The sequence below is a fragment of the Gnatocerus cornutus genome, chromosome 4, assembly GCF_029298725.1.
Source record: "Gnatocerus cornutus isolate USDA-ARS CGAHR chromosome 4, icGnaCorn1.1, whole genome shotgun sequence".
In the NCBI taxonomy this organism is placed as follows: Eukaryota; Metazoa; Arthropoda; class Insecta; order Coleoptera; family Tenebrionidae; genus Gnatocerus; species Gnatocerus cornutus.
Window position 1 is genome coordinate 16,643,150 of NC_142236.1, and position 25,813 is coordinate 16,668,962.

Here is a 25,813-nt window from a genome sequence, read left to right on the forward strand (position 1 = left end):
CGTCTATTTGGTGCACACGTTGAAAAGGTGGCAACTTTGGTAAAGAAAAGCAGTTTTTGAACCATACAACAATCTAAGATAATTCCACGGAAACTAACCATGAGGAAACGACGCAATTTTCATTTCACACTCTTGAACAACTTGAAATCTTCAGTGTGAAGTCTGGGAATTGGTTGATAAGCATAAAGAAAAGAGGAATACAAGAGAAATAGGGCTATAGAAAGCTTAACAGGAGATGGGCTACGGCAAGGAGGAGTTTTAAGTCCTACGCTTTCTACCCTGGTAATGGACAACGTACTTATACAGGGTGTCCCAGAACTCGCGCCCCAGAGAGCAAGGGAGGGTGCCGACAGCAATACAGATGGTAAGTTTCAAAAAAACAAAAATTGACTAAGTTTAATAGTATTATAAAACTGACAAAAAGTTAACAACCAATCCCGAAAGCTTATTCGAGAAGTGGAGTAAATGGCCATCCCAATTTCCTAGGCAACGAGAGTCTAATGCTTAACTGGCCAATGGATGATAGTATGTGTCCATAGTTACCAATTTTCAAATTCTGTTCGGCTTCGGGATTGGCTACAGTTTTTTTGTCTTATCTCGGTTATTTTTTGGGTTAAAAAATATTGGTTTCAAAATTTTGGTTCAGAATTGTTGCCTCCATAAGCCCTTTTTCTCTGGGGCGCGAGTTCTGGGACACCCTGTAGAAAGAAAAGGAAGAATAAAGACGCTAGATGTGGGATACAAAATATGCAAAAATTTAAGATTTAAGAAGAGAAACTTAGAGATTAACACACAAAGTGATGACAATTGGAAAAGACCCAAAAACCATATGTATCAAAATTAATGGTATGAGGATAGAACAAACAGAGTCTATAAAAAACTTGGGAGTGAATATACAAGAAAAAAGAACAAATTCGAAAGGAATAAACGACAGAATCGGGAGTGCCCTAAAAGTCTAGATACATTCGTAAGAAAACAAAAACGACGGTCTTTAACTTATGGCTGCGTCTTAAATTCGCATTTAAGTAGCAAGTTGCAAGCAGTTAAAATGAAATGCCTACGGGCTGTGAAGGGTATAACAAGAAGAGACAAAATCAGAAATGAGACAGTCTAAGAAGAACTCTAGGTGGAACAATTGAAGAAAAGTATCGAAAGAAAACAGTTAAATTCCACGAAAACTGACCGTTTTAAAATAACTCAATTTTAATTTAACACACTTGTATCGTTGAGGTTAGAGTTTACCTAAATACAAACTGGACACTTTACACTGAATTCACATAAAAAAATTTGGTCAATTCTTCATGTGTTTCACTTCTAATTACTGCTTCTAAGATAACTGCCTCAATATGTCTCAATTTTAAAAATGCTTGTCACAGACTTCATCATTTCAGTGTCAACAAACAGGAAAGGAATCCAATTCTTTGCACAACACTTCAAAATAATTTCAATTTTGAAAGTAATTCCAAATTTCCATAAATATGAAAGCCAATTGTCAATATTTACAAATTATGACGTTGCTGTCAAAATGTTCGCAGTCAAACTCGCCAACTTTTGGTGTATAAAAATGTCCCAAAAGTACATTCCTCCACACAATTTTTTGGTACAGTCCCAAATTTCGGCTCAGGTTTGACATTTGGACCTCGCTAAGGTCTGAAATGAAGTATATAAATAATTAAATTATAAATAATAATTATATTCTGTTGTTTTAGTGATTGATCTATCTTTTAAAACCTTTAAATTACGAGAAATTTTTCAGTCTTTTCACCACCCCAAAGTCATAATTTTGACAACAAGACGTTATACTACTGTCTGGTTGTTCTCAAAATACGTATGTGTGAATTTTGAAAACTGTTCGCGTGTGGAATGCTAAAAATTATTTCGCGTTCAGCCAAGTTTTCGTATTTAATTAATCAAAAAGTCATTAAAGAATCATTTTACAAAAATTATATATAGCATTCAACATAGTGCACGTTGAACAGATTCATATGCAAAAAACAGAAAGCAATTTACTCAAATAGTTTTCGAGTAATCGTGTTTGGAAAAATACATTGAATTTGCCCTATACTGAAATTTGTTCGATATCCCCCTAAAATTATAAGAACTTATAAGAGTTTCAATTTTTTTTGCAGAATCATCTACAGCGGTGTCCTGTGGTTAAATCTTTGCACATTATTATTGCACTTTACATGGATGTTCCACTAATCAGAAGCTTGAAAATTGAGTTCTAATAAAGTAAAAATTTCGAAATTTCTCAAAACAACGTAAAGTCATAATAATTTTGTGTTATCTTAATCTAATTATGTTCTAATTATAACGTTATCAGTACCACCTCCTTTGCAATTTAGATTGTTTTTTTTCACTCCGCGTGTAATCAAATTTAGTTACATAACCGCCACGACTTGTCTATTTGCCCATTAATAAAAACCAAGCAATTCTTTGTTGACACGAGTTTTATTAATGCACACTATACATGTGTTCGTTAAATTCAGATCAATAATCGTCCACCCAATGAACTGTGAGATATTAATGTTTTATTAGTTTACATTAGAGTTTTTGACCTAGAATTTTATGGGACACATTATTACCACCATGTGAAAATGCAATAAATGCTGCAACGCGTACATAAAACAACAATTAAGTGAAGTTATCGATAATCACAAAGAATATCCTGACACGAATGGAGAAACGAAAGGACGGCCCTGTCGAAGGAGCGACATTTTTGGGCCACCTCTAAAAAATGTTCCTTTTTTTTTCTTTGAAGTACAATAAAGGTGTATGTACGTTCTAACTTGGAAACATAAAATCGATTGTATTTTTTATTGCACCGAAATAATTCATTTGACCTTAGACGATTCAAAGAACAAATGTAACACTATGAAATTAATGGTTTTTAGTGGCGTGCGGCTTTGTTCGTTTAAGAATGGATTTTATAGATTTGCTTGGAGCTCATTATTTTATAATTTTGGAATGTAAGAAGTGATTGAAGTGCATATTTTTAAAACCTCCGTAGTTTTAAATTCCGTTTCCCTAGTTTTCAGCTTTCGTGTACAAATTTATTTTTTTTTTTTCAAGTTTTTCGAAAATTCTGAAAAAGTGTGAGAATAAAAGTCACTAAACATTGTTTAAAATTAAAGCTTGTTCTAGTAAAATTTTTGAACATAAAATAACGTCAGTCTAATGCCGAGATATAGAACAGAAATTAAACATACAGGGCTTCCATAAAAAAATATAACATCGTAGTTGGTGTTGAAAACAAGCGAAAATTTACCGCCTCTTGGTAAATGTGATTTCTTCTAATGTAAAAAACGTTTACTGTCAAAATTTGACAGATGATTCCATAATTAACCTTAAAGTATGACATTGTTTAATTGGTCACCGTTTCAGGCAAGTGGCAAATTGTGGGTATCGTTTCAAGTCTATTGTTTTCCAGAGCACACAAGACACTGAATGCTATATTCTTTTATAGAAACCCTGTACTTTCTTGGAACACTTTAAACATGTTTACTAACTTTGATAAATTTCAAAATTTCTACACAAATTTACTTTTAGAAGAAATCTAAAATTTACAAGTTTTTATTAACATACTTCACAGTTTTGATTATGAAACGAAATTTAAGAACCTTACGACTTTAGAATTATTCCAATAAGTTGCAAATTTTAAAAATATGAAAACAAAATTCCAAAAATAGTTACTTTTAACTCAATCTCAAAATATTAAAAAAACTGACAGTTTTGGTCCTTGAACAATAAAATTTAGCCACTTTATTTACGTGTACGTTTTTATTTATGTGTAATTACTGATAAATTACAAAATTTTAGAAAGAAAAGATTTATTTTAAAACTCTACTTTTAGGATCAATCAATTAGAAAAATTCTGACAATTTTTATTCTAAATCAATGTAATCTAAGAGTTTTACTATTGTTAATACGTTTATTTCTTAATAATATCAAATTGCAAAATTTTAATTAGGAAAAGAGAATTGCAGAAAAGTCTACTTTCATTACAAACCCAAATTCACAAATTTTCAATTATTCTAATAATTCTGACAGTTTTGATCCTAATGTAATAAAATTTAAGAACCATGCTAGCTTAGACATGTTTATTTATGACCAAACTATGAAATTTAAGAATAGAACAAACATGTTTAAGAAATTTTGATTTTAGGACGAATCCAAAATTTTTTTTTTATTTTTTCTTCAAGTCTGAAAATTTTGATTCTAAAACAGTGGAATTTAAAGGTTCTATCATACATTAGTCATTTTTGTTAATTATGATAAATTACAAAATTTTAGAATAGGAAAAGGAAATTTCAAAATACCAATCAAAGAAAAGTTTAAAAATTCTTTGGCAGTTTTGATTCTAAAACAACAAAATTTAAGGACCTTGCTACTTTGGACATGTTTATTTACAACTTAACTGCAAAATTTTAAAATAAAAAAACATTTTTTAGAAATTTTGTCTTTAAGACCTATCTAAAAATGGTAAAAACTGTGACAGTTTTAATTCTAAAACAATAAAAATCAAGAACCTTGCTAGTTTAGACATTTTTATTAACAGCAACATTTTAAAATTAGAATGGCTTTTTTAAGAAATTTTGATTAACGACATATCCTAAAATTTTCAATTTTTTAAGTCTGAAAACTTTGATCCTATAGAAGTGAAATTTAGAGAATCAACTGTGCTAGACACACATATTTGTTAATTCTAATAAATTGCAAAATTTGGAAGTGAAATTTCAGAAAAGTTTACTTTTAGTACCCAAACTTAAAATACACAAACTTATTATAATTATAATTATTCTGAGAATTTTGATCCTAAAACAATGAAATTTAAGGACCTTGCTAGTTTGGACATGTTTATTTACTAAAAAACTGCAAAATTTTAGAATAGAAAAGATATTTTTTAGAAATTTTGACTGACAATTCAGACAATTTTGAGCCGCAAACCGTAAAATTTAAGGATTCTACCTTTTTAGTTATATTTGTTAATTATAAAATAAATTACAAAATCTTAAAATCAAAAAAACATTTTTTTGAAATTTTGATTTAAAGACGATTCCAAAAATTCTCAATTTTTTTGGTAATTAGAATAACTATAATAAAGGCAGTGAAATTTAGAGATTTTACTATTTTAGACATATCTGTTAATTATGACCAACTGCAAAATTTTAGAACCATATAGGATTTTTTTGAAATTATAATATAATTCTAGATCCAATCCAATAATTCCCAAATTGTTACTAATTCCAATATGTACCTGCCAATATTGATCCTAACAGAGTGAAATTTAGGGACGCTGGAGGTTAAAGGTATGTTTAGATATGAAAAATTTTAGAATAGAAAAAAAATATAATTTTAAGATCTATCCAACAATTCTTAGATTTCGAATTCGAATAATATTGACAGTTTTGACCCTAAAGTTGTAAAATTTAGGGATCTTACTAATTTAGACTACTAATTTAATTAGCTGTAAGAAACTACAAATTTTTAGTAGAATTTTCAAAATATTTATTTCTGGAATTAAACAAAAATACCCAAATTTTCATTAATTCGAATAAGTCTGAGAGGGTTTATTCTAAAATAGAAAAATTTAGGGGGCTTCCTAATTTAGATACGGGTAATAAACTGCAAAAATTAAAAAATTGAAAATTTATACTTCATTTTTAAAATCACTCGTTTCCAAAATTCACTTCAATTACTCGGTTTTGATTAATTTTTGTATCTTTAATAGTTGGCGTCCTAAAAAAAACAATAAAGTCTTGGTAAAAAGCGCACAAATTTGAAGCAAAAAAAGGAGAAATTTTGAAAAGAGCAGGTAATTTTGAGTCAAAATTTCAAAAATTGTGATTTTGAGGCTTTTAGTTTCAAAACGTTTAAAATTTGCTTCAAAAGTTGCAAGAACTTGAGTTTTTATTTTTTTTACTATTTTTGTTGTCCCAAGGATATTAAAAGTTTTACATTTTGACATTTTTCAGGCATTTATAAGCATTATAAGGAGTATATTGTCATCATCAAAATTAATCTTTTTTTGTTAATTTCACCCTTCCTACGGATTTCAAAAAATTCAAAAAGAAATATATGTTAAAGGAAAAAATCTGCACTGTTTAACCTAGATAAAATCAATTTGTATTTTAATTATCTAGAGCACAACAATCAACATCTTTCATCAATTAAATAAAATAGGAAATGCTTGTAACACTTACCTGGCCTGTAATGGTAAATAGAAAGACTAGAATTAATCTAAGCGGCCATTTCGCTTTGTAAGCTCGATGTGACCATAACCTATGAGCACCTGCGGTGATACCAAACCCTGAGAGGTATATAGTAAGGAATGCTGAAAACAAAAAAGAAATTTTACAAAAAAAATCAAACAAGTGGGTTGAGTAGTCGCGCTCTTTCGTCACTCGGGAGCTAAACCCGAAAATTCCAACAAAAGCCGGTTATTTCTGGATCCCGCTGTATATCAAGCGTGCGCTTCCCGGAACATGGCCTACTTCGTGCTCATTGCTGGCTCTATTAAGCAGTTATTGTTGTGGTTTTGTTTTATTAGAAATATCGAAGCACAAAGTCCACTTTTATTGGATCAATAATTCGCATTTCGCGAGGCGCCGCTGTCTACATCAATTTATTGGGCTAATATAATAAAAGCAGATGAAAGTGAATGTAGACGGAAAAAAATCAAAATTTTTAGTACGGCCTTCAAAAGTAGTCAATCAAGCCGGCGTTATCACAGACCACGTGACTGTGAAATTTCAATCGATATAAAATATGTTGATAATGATAATGAGGATAATTTACAATGACATGAGTCATTGCGATGATTAAAAAATCGTTAGTGTGTTCGAATATTGCGATAAAATCGCAGTCGGAAACATGGTACATTAGTAGGTGTCTGGGGATTTTTTTTTTGTTTGAAAGGATTTGGTGGTAGGCCTTGGATTTTTTCTAATGTTGGTAGTCACAGTTGTGTAGCAATTATTGACAGTGTCAGCATTTTTTTTACAAAATAAATGCGAGTCAGTAATGGTGAAACACATAAAATTGATAAAAAATATGATAGAAAGTGAAGAAAATAAGAAAACAAAAAAAATGGCTACTAAAATTTGGAAAAAAAAAATATTGAGACATTTTCAGAAAAATATAGACAAAACAGAAGTTGAAGAAGAAAAAACGAAAGATAAAAAAGATGATAAAACAAGTGTATTTAACTAAATTTTGAGTGAAAAGGCAAGAAAACAAATAAAAAAAAACAAAGATCAAAATAAAAATTTAAGAAGAAAAATTAACACAAAAACAAAAACTAAAAAATTAAAACAAAAACAGAGCAGAATAAGAATTATGGGTTTTGGCACTCAAAAGAGTTAATTCAAACGACATCTAGACCAAGAAGTAAGAAAACATAATGCAAATTTTACGTTTTTTCTAACACATTCTAAAATGAGCAATTCTTAGTTTAAAAGTTTGAACTTGTAAAAATGTAATCCCGAAAATACCGAAAAAGTGGCGCTTTAGAAAAGTAACGGAGATTTAGCCATTTTTAAACGATAAAGTTTTCCGAAATTTGCAAATTTCAGTTTGTAATTCTGATTTTAAGTACATTTTATAAACAGCTTAAGCCTAATAACTGCGCCCATTTTCAAAAATAGAGACCTCGGTGTAAAAAAAATATGGCACTAAGAAAATTGGATTTTTTTTTTTATAAAAATTTGAAGTGTTGGGGATATACCATATATTAAATTTCAAAAATTTTAAAAATTCGGTCATATAAATACTGGAAATATAGCACCTAAAAGAATTAATAAAAATTATGCCTTTTTTAAAACTTTATAAACAGCTGAATCTAGTAGGTGGGCCCAATTTCACCCATAGAGGAAGTATAAAAATTAATGTAAATTTGACGTTCTTTAAAAATTCAAATTGACTAAAATCTGCAATTTTGGGTCGATGGCTTTGAATTTTTGCACCTTGTTTAAACAGCGCCCGCCCATTAAACCTGTTTCATTTAAAAAATGTACACCCGAAAATCCCGGATTTATAACACCTAAAAAAATAATGAAGATTTTGCCTTTTTTTTTAATTTAAATTACCTACAATCAGCAATTTTGGGTTTGTAATTTTGATTTTTTACACACTTTATAAGCGGCTCAAGCTTAATAAGTGTGCCCAATTTCAACAATATGGACTCGAAAATACAAGAGTTATGCACTAGAAAAAATGATGTTAATTTGACACTCTTTTTAAAACATTTCTTTTACATCTGCAATGTGGAGTCTATAATTTTGCTTGATTTATAAACAAGTTAAGTCTATTAAACTTACAAAAATTTTAAAACTGTAAATCTGTAAGTACCGGAATTCTTTTCAAAAATTCAAATTCTCTAAAATTTGCAATTTGTGATCTATAATTTTGCTTTTAAAGCAGCTTAAGCCTATTAAAATTGCAAAATTTAATAAATGTAGATCCGGAAGTACTGGAATTAAGGCGCTCAGAAGAATTAATCCAAATTTTTCGATCTTTCGAAATTCAAATTTTCGAAAATCCGCAAGAAACACAGCCAAATAAAAACACAAAACACAAAAAAGAAAAAGAAAAAAACGCAGAAAGTAACAATCATAAAAAATATTTTTCTTTAGAAAATTAAGAAGATCGAAACCTTCAAAAAACGAAAAAAATGTGAGAACTCTGAACCCTCTCCTCTTATCTTTATTTACCGACAACAACATTTCAGATGAAGAGCAATAATATCCTAGGAAAACGACACACTGTGTACACAAATCCACCGGAATTCTTATCTTATCAAAATGCGGTTAACAATATTATATTTGCCACACCATGACTGTATTTCCTCTATGGTCTGGTCTAGGCATTCCATTAATGATAAACAAATTAAACAATAATTATTAACATCTGTCGTTCTAAAAAAAATAAAATAAAAATGATAGCGTAATTCAGTTTGTTTACTAGACAGATAATTGAAGAGTCACGTATTATTAATTTTCGCCACTTCAATTCTCAATTTTTTTCATTCAATTATTATCAGATTTGTAGTAAACCCTTCGGCCTTGTGTAATAGATAAAGTTCTGAAGTGTTTACTATATTTGAGTATCAGGGAAGGTCTGAAATCTTCTTTAAATTTTGAAAATAACAACAAATTAAATTTTCCGTAACAGATCGTATAAAAAATGTAATCAGCACAAGATTTTAGAGTAAACAACTTAAAGTAATAAATAGAAAATAAAAAATAGATTTTTTCCAGAAGTGTCAGCAAAGTGAGTCAACTTTTTGCACGTTTTTTTTGTATATGATATCGCGTACGTGATCAACAAAACGGCGGCGTTATTAAGGATCCGTAAATAGTCAGACACTTGAAATATTTTGAAATGGAAATTAAATCGATAACTGGAGAACGTGAAAAAGATCCAGTCGAGTGGATAAGCTAATTAGAGCTCATTGCCACTTAAAAATCACTTAATTGATTTGATGTGTACTGATTTTTTATGATCGGGGAAATACTCAAATATTCTTAAAAAGTTTTCTGGAGAGTTGAGTTTTAAGACTCTTTAATTTTAGGCAATCAAATTTTTCCGAAAAACAGCAGAACACTTTTAGTTGTTACTAGTGCTACCAAAATCAACGTTTGAAAAAAAAACACGAAAATTTTAAGCGGGTTTCTAAGATTCTATATAAAATTCTAAAAGTTTCTTATATTTTCAACTTTATTAAAATTTTTATTTTTTGGTTTTTATTAGATTCTCTACAAAACTTCTAATTTCTATAGATTTAGCTACATAAAATTTAGAAAAAAAAACAAAATTTAGACAAAAAAAAATAAAAATCATACTACATTCACATTGTGATGGTTTTTAAAGAAGCTAGAATTTAATTACCCAAAATGTCGAATTTTGGAGCGATAAACTAAAATTTCAAACGCTTTTAATTCGGTTATTTTTGACGTATTTTAAAAATTCGTACATTTTTGGATTTTGTGCGAAATTCTGCGTAAAATGAGCACCAATAGTTTAAGGTTGCTCCGCAAATAAGCGAGATACCGACCCGATTCTATTTATGTACACAATATTTTTTCGAAAAAAGTAAAATTAGCACCAGGGGTGCGATTTTGTTTCTCTATCGAAAAAACCTCGATAGCGATAAAATCTCGTTTGCTGATTGGTTAAGATGCTACATTTCTGTCACATTTCTCGATTCTGTCACGACTTCAAGTCTTCATAGGCTGATATTTTCTCGATAGCTCTGAATGAAGTGATAAATTTTGGAGACATAACCACGAAATTTATTCAAAGAAAATTTATTGGATCAATTCTTGGTGTTGTTGACAAATTATCAAAATTACAATTTATTCCCCAAACACCAAATTTGACAAAAAATGCTGACGCGCGTTTCGATAGCAATGCTATCATCATCAGAGCCATGATTAAACTACGAAATTTATGTCAAAATAGAAGTTCAAAATTGAAATTCTGAGTTACAAGTTCTTAAAATTAAGGTAATTGTAAACTGATGAGCATTTAATAAGCTTATATACAAAGAAAAAATGCAAACAAAAGTTTAAAACTTACGCAATGACATTTATCGCAAGTGATAATTTATCACTTTGATCGAGAAACAAAATCGCACCCCAAGTTCTTAACGGTCTAAAGGCGAAAAAAATGATACCAAAAATCGCCTCCCGGCAAAATTTAAAACGCTGATAATTCGGTTATTTATGGATGTACGTTATAAGTTGACACATGTTTGGATTCCACGTGAAATTCTGCGTTAAATGAGAAGAATAATTTGAGTTTGCTCCACAAAGAAACGAGATATTGACCGAATTAGGTTTAAAGTAGGTCTTTTTGAGATCGTTTTAACAAACTTTTTTCGTGCGAAAATGACGTTAAATCAACTTGCTAAATCTCAGATCGGTAGGTCAAATCTTTTACAAGTGACATTACATATTCAAAATTTTTGTCTGAACCTTCGATCATTTTTAATTCGGTTATTTGTTGACATACGATAAAAATTCGTACAGTTTTGAATGTTTTGAAACGCTGCGTTAAATAAGCAAAAAATAATTTGAGTTTGCTTAACCGATAAACAAAATATTGACTGAATAAGGTTATTAGAGGCTGATTCTGAGTCATTTTTAACGAACTTTTTCGGAGCATACATCATCGACTGAATCGGATTTTTTTTGCAAAAAAATCGACAATTAAATTTTGGGTATTTGAAGGCAAAGAAAAGCGCGAGAAAAACGATGCCCCAACCAGTTCCTTTTATCTGTCGTAGATAAGGAGATATTTATTATTAAAAATTTTGGAACTGAAAAATTATTTTCCGAAATTTTAAACGGCCATAGTTCAGTTAATTGTTGTCGTGAGTGGATTTTGAGCGCGGATTTGAAATCTGCGCAAAATTCTGCGTAAAATGAGCCTTAATAACACAAGTTTGCTTCAAAAATAAGCGAGTAATCGACCGTAGGAGTTTGCCATAGTTTTAGATATAAAATTTTTTCGACTAAATCAAATTTCTGCCAAATTTGGAGTTCACAAATCTAAAATGGTAAAATTATTTTAAATATAAATTTTTATTAAAATTACAATTTTTCCCAAACACCAAATTTTTACAAAAAATGCTGACGCGCGTTTCGATAGCAATGCTATCATCAGAGCGATGATTAAACTGATTAAATTTTCTTTGTATAAATTTTTAGTCAATTTTAAATTTTTGTTTTGTATTCTATATCAGAAGGAAGATAGAGAGAAAATTTTCTGCTAGGTTTTTATTTTTTTTAATTCTTTTAATTTTCTATGCTTTTAAATTTCTATGCAGATATTAGCTTCTTCTAATTCCTTGGTCATTTTAGTTTTTAGTTTTCTAGTTCTAAAATTCTTGAATTTTAAAGTTTTCACCAGAAGATTTTAGAAAATTAAAAAAAAAATAGAGAATTTTTTCTTCTTCTGATTCTTCAGAACTATGCAATGCAGAGCCGCCAAAAACATGTAATTTTAAAGTCCAAATTTTCAAAGTTCAAAATTAAATTTCTCAGCAATTCAAAAAAACACATTTTAGACTATACTATAGAAATACTATTCATTACCTGCAAAACTTGCACTCCATAAATTGAAAAAATTAGAACAATTTGAGCCTGAATTTTACAATGCTATTTGAAAATTTTCTAGAAGTGTAAAAACTGGAATTCCAAAAATTAAAAAATTTAAATTAAAACTTCCAAGAATTGAAACTTCACAAATTTGGTGTATTTTAAATTCTTTTTATTCTCCAAATTTTATACCGTTCCTAAATTCCTTTTGAGAACACAAATTTCTTAGATTTTGTATATTAGAACTGCTTAGAACAAAGCAAAAAATACAATAAATCCAAGAAATAGATATTCTGGGCAATTAAAAGATATCAAAGATTATAGCGAGGAATCTATAAATCTATAAAATCTGAGAAATATAAAAATAAAATACTTTTTTAAGAAATCTGGAAATAGACTTTTGATTCCTGATGTAGCTTTCCAAAATTTTGCCATTTTCTAAAATTCAAGAGATTCCTATAAGATTTCTTAGATTTTTTTAGACTTTCTAAAGTCTAATGCACCAGAATAATAAGAAGATATTCACAATGCTTTTTCTAGCTGTGGAATTCGGACTAAAATGTATGCAATCTAAAGAATTTTGAGAAATGTATTAAATTAAGAAGTTTGAAATAACATTACAGCAATTTTGGACAATTAGGAAATGTATAAAACCTTAGAATCCAAAAATTGTCAAAAATTACTTAATAGTTATTTATGTGTTAAGGGCATAATGTGGATGTTTATGTTCGAGGGCAACTAGATTACAAGGTCGAGGGCCTTCGGCCCGAGACTTTGTAAGTTTCTCGAGATACTTAAACATCGAGTTATGGCCGCGGTACATACAACGTTTTATGTCTTACCAATAAATTTTGATTTTTTAAAAATGAATAATTTCTCTACAAATACAAATTTCTGTTCTTGAATCTACATAAAGACTTTATAAAAAATACTTCAAATGTCGTTTTGTGTTGGTTTAAACATTTAATCATTTTAATTACTAATGGCTTTATATACAATTTCTGATTTCTACACTGTTTATTTGAGATAATTGAAACCACAAATTAGTATTACAGTTAATTTATAATTTATTAATCATTAGTTAATTCGTTAATTACTAGTAACTATATTATTAGCATTATTTTTATTATTGTTATTAAAATAATCTAGTGTCATGTCAATGAAATTAATCTTAGGACGCTTTGCAAAACAATTGAAAGCGTATCAAGATGGCAGGTAAAATTCCATCTAAAATGGTTGAAAACGCTGCAAAAGCCACTGAAAGTTTATTGCCCACCAAATCTAAAGATTTATACGATAAAGAATACGAAAAATTCACAACATGGATGCTACGCAATAGTGTTGATGTTATTAATGAAACTGTGCTGCTGGGATATTTTGTCGAAATGGTAAGCATATACACATTTTTTTCCTTGCGTATTATTATTTCTACTAATTGCAGTCAGAAGCATTCTCCCCAAGTTCACTTTGGACCAAATATTCAATGCTCAAGAAAACTTTATTGGTCAACAAAAATATTGAGTTGGGCAAATTTCACAAATTGTGTGAGTTTTTGAAACAACGAAGCAAAGGGTACGAGCCTAAAAAATCTAAAGTGTTGACCAGGGAAGAGGTATTAAAATTCTTAAAAGAAGCTCCCAACAAAGAATTCTTGGCGATGAAGGTAGCTCTGCTATTTGGGGTTTTCGGCGGGTGCAGACGGCAAGAATTGGTAAACATGGTAATTAAAGATGTCGATGATAGGCGTTCTGCTATTGTCGTGCAAATACCCCAAACCAAAACTGAGAAAAAGCGTGTCTTCACTATCATAGATGAACCTGAAATGGATTGTTTCAATCTAATTAGAAAATACGTCTCTTTACGTCCACCACGAAGTGAAGTACAAAGATTTTTTTTGAACTATCGTTCTGGTCGTTGTACTGCTCAACCGATTGGAAAAAACACCTTTGGCAAGATCCGTAGTACCATTGCAAAGTATCTAGGGTTCAAAGATGCTGATAAGTATACAGGGCATTGCTTGCGTCGAACTTCGGCACGTTGTTGGCGGATGCTGGTGCAAGTATGACAACCCTAAAACCCTAAAATGGAGGGTGGAAAAGCACAGTCGTTGTAGAGGGATACTTGGAGGATAGTATGTCCTCCAAAAATAAAATTTCAAAAATGCTGGCTGGAGTTGCTTCCCCACCTGTTTCTGAAGTCGGAGAGTGTTCTACATCCATAAGACCGAAGAACTATGATGTTTGCGTTATTAATTCCGATGTAACAACGAATGCAAGCATTGGAACAACTTTAACATCGGCAAGTATAACTTTCACAGGAACATTCAACAACTGCACATTTGTTACAATGAAAGACAATAAATGTTTCTCCTATATTGTAATTTTTGACGAAAGAGTGAAAACACAATAAAGTTATATTTAACATTGTATGTTTCTTTATTTTCGCAACAAACATTTCTAACATAACCCATCTGACATAACCTCAAAAAAACACGCGCGCACAGTGGAGCATGGCTATGCAACGCAGCGACCTGCAAAGCATGAATGTGTTCCAGCCTCAAAACGGAAAATTAAGACCAAAAAAACATTACAACCAGTTTATTTATTCAGGTACCTTTTGAATTTGACTGTTTGATGATTATTAAGTTTAAATGCAATTTCAATATGGCGGGTAAAGAAAGCAAGTCGATTCGTAGCCAGTCGCTGTTTGTTGTGAGATTGCTATGACACCTTAATGCCCTAGGGCGTAATTGTACCTCTAACGTACCGCAAATCCGAGCCAATAATTAAACGGTAAGACATAAATAAATTTAACAATTCAGATTCGCCAAATTTCCAAATTTTCCAGAATTTTTAAGATATTTGTTATATAGTTGTGATTCTTAATTTCAAATTTTTGTTTTTTTGACTGTAACTGGTAAACTATTTGATCTGCAGATCTGCGATTTCATTCAACTTCATTTTCCAAAAAAACTTCGGTAGAAAAAACCCTCTGAAAACCTAATTTGGTCAATATCTCGTTCATCGGTTAAACAAACTCAAGTTGTTGGTGCTCATTTAAAACGAAATTTCACGCAGAATCTAAAACTGTGCTAATTTTTTACGTAAGTCAACGAATAACTAAATTAGAAAAAAATAAAGTTTTGAGTTGTCGCCAGAGAGCAAAAATTTTAATGTTTCGGAATTTTTGGTATCGATATCTCCGGAACAACGCCAAATAGAAATACGCGATTTGCGCCATCGTCTTTCTCGTGCTTTTGTTGTTAAGAATTCGCTCTCAAAAACCCAAAATTCGATAATCGTTTTTTTTTTTCAAACACAAAATTCCGACTCAAACGATAATTTTTTTTGAATTTTTCGTTTTTTTTGACCTACCAATCTAAGATTTGGCCAGGTGATAGATCTCGAGCTGCTCTTTCGATTTATGAAGAACGTAAAGGTATGAAACGTCATATTCGCACCGAAAAAGTTAGTTAAAAAGATAAGCTCGAAAAGTCCCTCTGAAAACCTAATTTGGTCAATATCTCGTTTACTGGTTAAGCAAACTCAAGTTGGAAGTACTCATTTAACGCAGAATTTCACGCAGAATCCAAATCTGAGCGAAATTTTAAAATACGTCAACAAATAACCGAATTAGAAGCGTTTGAAGTTGCGGATAGTCAATTTTCAATTTAACGCTCCATATCTCCGAATCTACAAATTCAATGGTTGATTTTTTTGGGAAAACAAAATTATCATTTAAAAAAAATAAATTAACTGAAAATGATGGCAAACCAACAGCTTTCAAAATAAATTAAATTTTCGTGAATTTTTTAAGATATTTTAACTTTTTTTATTTTAAATGCTGCTCTTTTAAATTTATGTTTAAGTAATAATAATTTTTCATTCTTTTATAATATAAAAACTTACCAAAAAGCGTCGTGTAAAACTTCGCAGACACAAGGCACAAGAACAGACCATACAAACACCCGACATGTATAAACAACTGTGCTGTCAAATCAGGCCATCGGAGTTTCGGCTGGAAAGGCTCATCTTCAGACTCTTTGGCAGTTTCACTTTTGCTGTGACCGTTACGCAGTCGAGAATCATTCCCGACCAAGGAAGTCGTGTTTGAACAATCTTCACTATCTTCCGTCATACCTGTAAAAAAAACAAAAAAAAATAGAACATAATCTAGACCGGGCGAAAAAAATACCTGCGCTCGGGACAAACACCGACTCATGACAAACATGATTTCTTTACAACAGTCATCGTCACATGACCACTTTGATAACTGATGATAACTATCAAATTTTCACTCGTTTGGAAGTAACATCAGAATTTATGCAGTGTTTACGCATAAACATAATAAATCAATATCTCTGACATAACAACAATTTTTCCACGTGATTTTTTATGTATCTACACAGATACGGGTAATATCCGGATAGAGTCCTTTATCTAGCTGTAATATTGAGCGAATTGTAATAAAATTTCATTAGTCAGAGTGAATCACACAATGTTTGGTGTCGCCTCAACTGGTAAATATCGATCAGGGAAAATAGTGTTTACCGAAACACTAAAACTGTTTCCTCGGTTGCAAAAAAGGTTTTCTCAGAAGAATTAATCATCGTTTTCACGCTACTAAAATAGATTTGACACGTTCGAGTTATTACAGAGTGTCTTTAGTGTCGGGAAATGGGAAAAACTCTATTACGAGAACTGGCTTATCTTATCTTCGAGTAAATATTTTGCGTTACACCGTCTAAAGCTGATTAAATAAGAATGAGCTGCAAACTAACAGCACCAGACGAAATATTCTCATTGTTATTATTATTATTACTATTACTTTCATGCATTGAAGAAGAGTGAAGAAGATCAATAATATGAAAAAAGAAAATGCGTAGGAATGAACAAACAAGAAAAACAAAACAGCGGAAAAGTCGCGTTTTCCGTAATTCTATGGAAAATTCCATTCATTTATGTATCGAAGAACTGGAAATTCGTGTAGGCGCATCCACCATTTTTCCAATTTTCATAAGACAATTCGATTGGAAGACATTGACGTCGTAAAATTGACAATGGTGAACTCGTCCATTTCGCACGAGTTGCAAACAAGATCTTTTCTACAATCGACAATTCTGACAATTATTTTAAAACTGATTTGACAGAATTGAAATTCGGACAGTCGGTACGAATATCCGTGAACTCTTTATAAAAGTCGATACATGGGGGTACAAAACGATTGTTTACTTGCCTGACAAACTGACAACTTTTACACTCGCATGTCATTTTTGCGCACTCGTATGTCACTTTTACGCACGTGTGCCTAAAACCGTGTCAAAATTAGTTTGAGCTCTTTAAAAACGCGATTTTGGATAAATGAAAACGGAAAGAAACTGATAAAAATACAAAAACTGCTGCTTTAATTTAAAAAAAGTTACAATACGAACAGTTAAAAAAATTATTTAATTTCTAGACGTTTTGAAAACCAGCAACGTTTAATTTTTCGAGATAAAAGCAGACTAAATTATTGTTTTTCTATAAAAAATATTTAACTTTTCGCGTTAAAATTTGTATATTAAAAAATTTCAAAAAGATGATCTCTATCTAAATAATTTTTTTTCAGATTCTATAGTGTTAGAAAAAACTACTCAGAAACTCAAAAATAGCAGAAAATCCAAATCTGTTTCTTAAGAATTCTAAAAAATTAGAAATTCCGTATTTTTTGTACCTTTTATAAAACACGACATTCATAAATTTTATGGATTTTCTAGCTTTATAATACAAGGTGTTTATAAATGTTTCTAGCATCAAGGGTGGCTTTGGAATTCCTGCCGTGCACTATTTTGCCTCTTTGTTTTCATAGTAAATATAACTATCTTGAAAATTATTTATAATGTAACACATTCATGATGTTTCAGTTACAGTTTTATGTCCAAGGTTTTAATTTTCTGGTTTCAAACCACAACTAGAACAGTTTATTTCTCAAAATTAACTTTGCTTCATGTTTGAGGTTAACTGAAAATGTCAGTTAAAAAATCGAAACCCACATTTGTAATGAGCGGCAAATTTCTTTGACATTTCATAGCCACCCTTGATGCTAGAAACATTTATAAACACCTTGTATTATAAATTATAGAAAATCTAAGAAATCTGAAAACTCTAAGAATTTCAGGCATTTTAGTATGTCTACAAGAAATTTAGAGGATCTGAACAAAAAGATTGTACAAAAGGAAAAAATTCAAAAAAGTTAGAAAATCAAGTCCACTCATTTCTAGAATACTGTTCTGAAATTTTATAAATTCACTAAAAAACTGAAATTTTTATAAACCCCTTAGAACTTCGGAATATTCAATTTTTCATTACCTAAAATTTTTTAATTTATCCATTTTTATTCTATTTTAAGTACGTATTTTAGAAATTTCCTACGTTTCGATATGCTAGATTTTACAAATGTTTTAGTTCTTATAAAATTTTCCATTCTTTTATATTCTTCAAATTCCAGCAGTACAATTTGTAAAATCAAATCTTCTAAAGAGTCTTAATGATCGGAAGAATGAGAAATGACGGAAAACACGTCGATTTTCTTCTTCTTCTGATTTTTCAGAACATCGTAAAATCATAGAATCAACAAAATTCTCTTCTTCACTTTTTCTATTTAAAAAGTTCCCCAGTGTCTTCTTTAGCTATAAAGTTTCAATAGTATGTATATATTATAAACTATTTTTATAATAGCATATTAAAAATAGTACATTATCACACGTATTCTATTTGACCACTCCTCGCTGCGCTCGTCGTGGTCAAAACTCATTCGTGCTACAAGTCGTCTTTGAAATGAGTGTAATATACTATTTTTTCTACTTTGCATTGTAAATAAATTTAAAAATTGCATTTCAAAGAAATTATTTTTGATTAGGGATTTTGACAAGTTAGGTTTGTGACAAAAGAGGTAATGACATTTGTCTAACAAAACTTCAATTCAAATAATTACTGAAGTTTTCTGTTTAATTTTGCAAATTTAGATATTACAACGTTTGCTTTTCTTCTAATTCATTATTCCTAAATTCACATTTTCGTGATCATGATGATGATTATCATTCAGGTTTTGATTCAACAAACATTTTGAACTTTTCATTTAGAAATTTTTTTCCTAGAACGGTTAAGTTAAGTGCTTTAAGGGGTTTTTAAAAATAAAAAACAGTCCTATAATGTAACGCTTAAAGCACCGAACCAAAAAAAACTTCTTTTAAAATCCGAGTTTAGAACTAGTGCTTTTAAGTTTATGATATTTTTCCTAATTTGCATATTAAATACAATTTTTCTACTCCCGCATTTAAAATGCCGTTTCAAGTTTCCATCTAAGTGATGCTAAGTGACATCTTAAACACATCGAGTCACTCGTGACTAAAGTGGCGCTTTAGTCACGGGCTAAAGATGACGGCGTCATTTTAGTCACGAGTTGAAGTTAGACAGTTGGTTGGAAAATGATTTGTGGTTTCGGTGGCTTTGAATTTGAGGTCGTAGAAAAAGTATAGTATGTACCACGTTTTGAAACTACTTTAAACACTCATGAACTGGCGACTAAAGTGACATTTATAAAACTTATTATACCATTTCAGTCAAACATTAAAACATTATGATTATTATTAATGGTCTTCATTACCTAACTTGTTCGTTAGATCACAATTTTTTTACTAAATTTGTTGCTAGGCTAATAAAGCTGTTACCGCATTCGATGTGGTAATAGTCCATTAAAGCGTTCAAAATGAAGGCGGTAATCGCTTTGTTCAAACTGCAAATTATGAAATATTGTTTAAAATCCTACAAATCCAAAATTCGTGGTGAGTCAAAAGTACATGGCAATTTATACAAATTTGATTTTCAAAATTTCTAAACCACTAAAGTCACAGTTTTTTTTTAATTCAAAATTTGTTTACCATGAAGTTTGTTTTGCAATAAATTTTTGTACTTTGACTTTAATAATTCGTCCAGAAATTAGACATTTTCTAAAATTATGTCCAAATTCCATTGCCAGAGAATCACTTTTCGAATTTTTTGCTGTACCTACAAATTTGTCATTTTCGGTCGATGTAAGAGAGAAAACTCCCAAAATTTCAGTATTTCACCTACAAAACTATCGAATTGTCCAAGAAAAGTTTGAAATTTCTTGGCCACACATTGAAGTTTTTACAATTTACCATTTTTAGGTCCCAAATTTAGATTTTTGTGGTAAAATTCAGTTTAAAAATGACATTACTACACTAGCACTACGAAAACTGTTTAACATTTTTTTACATGATAAAAATGAAAATTTAAAAAATTCGTCTGGCCTATAATTTTAAGATAATATTAGCTTTGTCTATGATTAGATCTGCAGCTAGCAGTAAATTTCTACAAATTTTTGGAAATTTGGTACATTTTTGGAGGTTTTAGGTTTGAAGTTTTCGACGAAACCAACATGACAACAGTTACATATCCTTGACTCCTCTTAATTGCAGTATTGTTGTATCATATCAGCGACGATTATTCAACATAATTAGTCTTTTTTGTGCTCTAAGCGATAAGATTTCCGCCACACATGTTAAGGATAAAACAAATTTCGAGTTTGAACTTTAAAAGTACAACTAAAATTGCTAAACAAACAATCCCACTTGCATGGAATTTTTATGCACCTTGCGGTAATTATACAATCCATTGCAAATATTTATCTTTTGGTGTAACCTAGTACCCATTTCAAATATGCAGTGTGAATCATCTCCGATTATCTCTCGCAAACAAGTTCCTGTGAATTACAGCACAATTTTACACTGAGAAACACAGTTTTTTGGATCATTTGATTTGATCAAAGTTACACATGCAAATACCTCGTCAATCGCCATTACCTCTATAAATACTTCTTCACAATAAAACGTCTTTTTACGACGCCGTGTAGGTACTTTATATTTGTAATGATTCTCTATAAATAGGAATTGCAAAAAAGTTGGACTTTAATTTCGAATTATAGGTATGTAGATGAATTCCGGTCGTCGTGGGAGTTCTCTTGCATGTAAAACTATTAATATGACTGACATAGGTGGACACGTAAGCTTCGAAGCAGAAATTGCAACTATTGTGATGTCACGTGTCGAATTACATAACAAATATTGAAACGAGTGACAAATTTCAGTGTACCTCAAGGTGCTACTTTAAGTCCCATATTGTGTTTTATGGTCCAATTAACACTCTTATCTACTTAAATGTTAAAGTTCCCGATAAATTTAAATGCCTACACAGTTAATTGCGAGTTTTATTAAAATGTTTTTCAAAATTTTTGTTTTAACAATGAATCGTAAAATCAAAAAACGTTATCGAAGCCCTGCAGTTAATTGCTGCTTTTATTGAAATGTTTTTCAAATTTTTGGTTTTCACAATGAATCATAAAATTTAAAAACGTTATCGAAGCTCTTTTAAAGGATTATTATTGGGTAATTTTCAATTATAGGATTATTGCTATTTAGTGAGTAAAGTGCACACCTGGGTAATAATGGTGTGATTAAAAAGCGGAAACTTTGTAATAAAAGTGTTTTGGTCTCGTTAAGAAAATCTATACTTTTCTTGGATTGTTTAAGCTTTTATTAACAATTCAGATGAAAATAATGACGGACGCCACTGCTATATTCACGTCAATTCTAATAAAGATACATAAATATAGTAAAAAAAATAAAAATAATTAAATTTTATAATACATTTTTTTTGTTGTTGATTTTCTTTGATTTTAAATTGGGTTTCCTTTGTTTTTGACGTAAAGTCGAAGAAGCTTCAATTTATCTTATAAAACCATAAAATAAGTTGTGTTAACAGACCAATTTTTTTCTTCGTTTATAAATTCAAAAATTTTTCTTTTTGAACAATAATTTTGAGATTTGGTACAGTTTATCAACATGTCATAGGAAATAAGCATTCCAAATCACATTGCCATTGCTTCAAAATTACTAGATTTATTAAAATTATTAATATTATTATTTATTAAAAAAAAAACACAAAAAATTTTGTAATGCACCACAATTTTGAGAATTCGCACTCTTATTAGTCAACATGTTAAAGGTATTAATCAAATCAAATTTAAATTTTCGAAATGTTGTTTATTTAACTCTATATTTTTTATGATTTAGCATAGTTAATTAGCATGTCAAGATCTTATTATCATAGTTTTAAAAATATAAAATATAAAATATAAAAATGTCTATAAAAACGGACATTTTTTTAATTTGTCTTTTTCACTATTTTGTTCTAAATTTTTTATTTAGACTAATCATTATTAAGTTCAGAAATCTTACTAAATTTTGTAACCAAGGATTTAAATTACATTATAAATTTTGGAATTCGTCCTAAAAATAAAAATTTGATATTGCCTTATTTTTTAACATTGCTTTCGTGCTAAGTAGAATTTTAGAATTTGGTCCCTTGAATAAGTAACCCAAAGAAATGTCGACTAAAAAGCACCAAAATTACAGCTTCATTTCTAAATTTTGAAAATTTGTCGTTTGTCTAAAATTCAAAATTTTTAAAATTTTGCAACTAGAAGTATTTCATTTCATCACTAGACATAATTATTGCCCATCGGAACAAAACCGAATTTATTTTAAAGTCAGTTACAAAATGACACAAACAACGTTTCATTTACAAAGTGACTTTTCTTCTGTCACATGTCATAAAAATAAGTTGATCGAAAAATAGTGTCACTAATGTCAAGCTTTGTTTTAATGCATCTTATTTACTGAATAAGAAAAAATCTAGTGCGAAACACGTGCCTTAACCACACGATGTGTTAATTTTTTTGTGTTTTGACCGTTTTTCCCAAACTATTTGTCCTATCGATCTGAAATTTGGGCACATGATAGATTGCAAGCTGCTCTTTCGATTGGTTTATAAGTCAAAGACATTAGACGTCGTTTTCGCCTAGAAAAAGTTCATTGCATTTCATCCAAAAAAAAACCTACAGAAAACCTATTTCGGTCAATATCTCGTTTATTTGTGGAGCAAACTTCTGTTATTGTAACTCATTTTACTCAGAATTTTACGCTTAATCCAAATCAGTGCCTAAAATTTCGGAACGCCAACAAATAACTGAGTAAAGGCCAATTTCATTTTGGGTTGTCACCAGAGAGCCAAAAGGTCTGGAAACATCGGTGCTCCATATCTTCGAAACTACGACAGATAGAGCGATGCGGTTTTCGCCACCGTTTTTCTCGCATTTTGTTTTTTGGAAAATTCAATAGCCGATTTTCTCAAAAAAAAAAATTCCGACTCAAATTTTTCGTTTTTTGACAACTTCTCGAAAAGTGCTTGGCCTACTGATCTGAAATTTGGCCAGATTATAGACTTCGAGCTGCTCTTTCGATTAGTACATAACTCGAACGCACTAAACGTCTTTTCCACCCCTAAAAAACCTCCTGAAATATCACAAAGACCAACTGAAAACCTATTTCGGTCAATAGCTCGTTTATTTGTGAAGCAAACTAATTCCATTTAAGCTCATTCTACGCAGAATTTCACGCTGAATCCAAATCTGTGCTCAAAATTCCGGTGCATCAACAAATAACTGAGTATTTGATCCGATAGTTAATCGGTCGTCTAGTGATAAAATAAGACACTTCTGTTTCTAGTGTCACAAATACTTAACTAGTTTTAGAAGTACTTTAGGAGTACTTAAAAACTTGACAAAAAACAGAGGCGTCCAAATTCTATAATAAATATATAAATAATTAAATTAATTAAAAATTGTATTTCGAGTTGCATTTAACTTTTGCCAGACTAGTTAAATTTCATGGATAGCTCTGTTAGACTACTAAATCATTTTCCAGACAATTAATTATTCATTTGGGCAAAACTTTCGTTAATTTATTATTAACTGTTTGTACATTAAATGAGAATTTGCAAATCTAAGTTGAAAAAACAAAGTTCTTCATTGAGATTATTCAAATTTGACAAAGGAAACAAAATACGATATTATTAAACAAGTTGCATAATGGTCCATATTTAAGCTTGAGCCTAAAAAACGAGTGCTAAAATGGGCCTTTGCAACGACTTTTAGAGACTATTTTCTATATTACGCCTTTTATTTCAAATTTTGTTATTAATCTTCATAACCTTCATTCTTCAACATTTTTTTCCTAATTTGTATTTTAAAGATTCCCATGTTGCTATGGAAACAAAGCTGTTATAGCATCGCGTATTGAAATGGGATATTATAGCACTGAAAACGAATGATGAAATAGCGAAAATAGCTCTGTTACAAAAACAAATTAGGAAAAATAGTATAAAAAACCTCGTTCATAAGGCCATTAAGGCACTCATCCATTACGACCTTGGGTTCGTGCCTTAAAATTTGCCTTATGAAACTCGGTGTTTTAATATACTAATAATGATTTTTCATTCGAATTTCATACACCAAAAATGGTGCTGTAATGAGCCATTCTTCAACGATTTTTAGTGACTTCTCATTCTAGCACGTGGTACAATAAAAGTCACCAAAAATCGTTAAAAAATGAAGCTTATTCAAGTATAGTTTTTGAACAAAAAGTCATTCTAATGCCGTAATAAAGAAATAATTTCGTTTTTTTTCTGGCAATGCATCGAACCTAAATTGTTTATTAAAATCTGTTAGTTTAGCGGCTACGGTAATGAAATTTGAGAGGAGGACCAGCTGTCACTACTTTATCAGCTGTACAGAATTTTCAATGACAAATTCCAAAAAAACTCTTAAAATTTCTCATATTCAGAACCTGTTCTTCCAGAATTTTTGAGGCTAAACCCATAAAATCCAACTTAGACCCTGCAATTTTAACGTAATAGTTTCATGTGTCATCATCATTTCATAACACGCCTTTATTGTCTATGACTCAGCCTGCATTTTCTCCTCAACAGAACCATCCCAAACAACCAAAATACAATTTCCTTTTGTCCTTGAACACCAACGATTGAAGAAAATAGAAGAAATGATGTCGAAACGGAGGAAACCTGATTACATCTCCGGCAGCAAAAAGAGAAAAAGTCGCAGGTTGTTCGCTGTAACGGTTTTCCATTTCTTCTCATGAACTCTGCACGACTCTTTGGAATATTTTGTAAAAAGTGATGATGACGGGATTTGTTGCGAAATCATTTATAACAACCGAGTTCAAGGTTTTTGCATTATTACAGAAAATAATAAAAGCACTTGACTGAATGCAGTCATGGACTTTCACATCAGATGGAAGGTCATTGGTACCGCGGTACCAGTTCCAGTTTTAAGTACAAAAAACGAATAACGATGGACAACAAACATTTCAACATTTGTCAAGTCGGTGAAAGTGTAAACAAACTCGAAACTCGAATTTGAGTAATTTCCAAAAGTACTTACTGCAAATCAGTTCCAAAATCCGCTCACTTTCCAAAACCGCTCATTATTTTGTTTATCTTCACCGCGTCCGCGTTCATTCACAAATTTCGAACTGTGTCACGACCACGTCTTCGTAGCTTCAGCGCCTTGCCACGTGGTAAAGCGAATTGCAAGTTTGAAAAAAGTGCGTTACTAAACACAACGAGGTTGTCACAAGCCGTGATCTAGCTCATCTAACATTCGAAAAACGTTTACTATACAGCAACTACCTCGCGGGGAAAGACGAACTCAGTGCACGGTATCGTGCGTGCTCACTGAAACGATGCCACGCCTTCGACAACCTGTAGCTATGATGTAATAGTTGAAAATCATCG

At 30.6% G+C, this 25,813-nt stretch overlaps 1 protein-coding gene across 1 annotated transcript in view; it reads right to left on the reverse strand.

The window, feature by feature from the left end:
• The window catches only part of LOC148176454 (acyl-CoA Delta-9 desaturase-like), a 31,941-nt gene extending 6,128 nt beyond the window's left edge, over window positions 1-25,813 (reverse strand). Inside the window, exons 1-3 of the mRNA XM_088033669.1 lie at window positions 25,461-25,813; window positions 16,010-16,240; window positions 6,204-6,334 (exon numbers count right to left, since the gene is read on the reverse strand). Coding sequence (XP_087889795.1) covers window positions 6,204-6,334; window positions 16,010-16,238 — 360 coding nt within the window. The 5' untranslated portion in view covers window positions 16,239-16,240; window positions 25,461-25,813. The remainder of the gene's footprint in view (window positions 1-6,203; window positions 6,335-16,009; window positions 16,241-25,460) is intronic.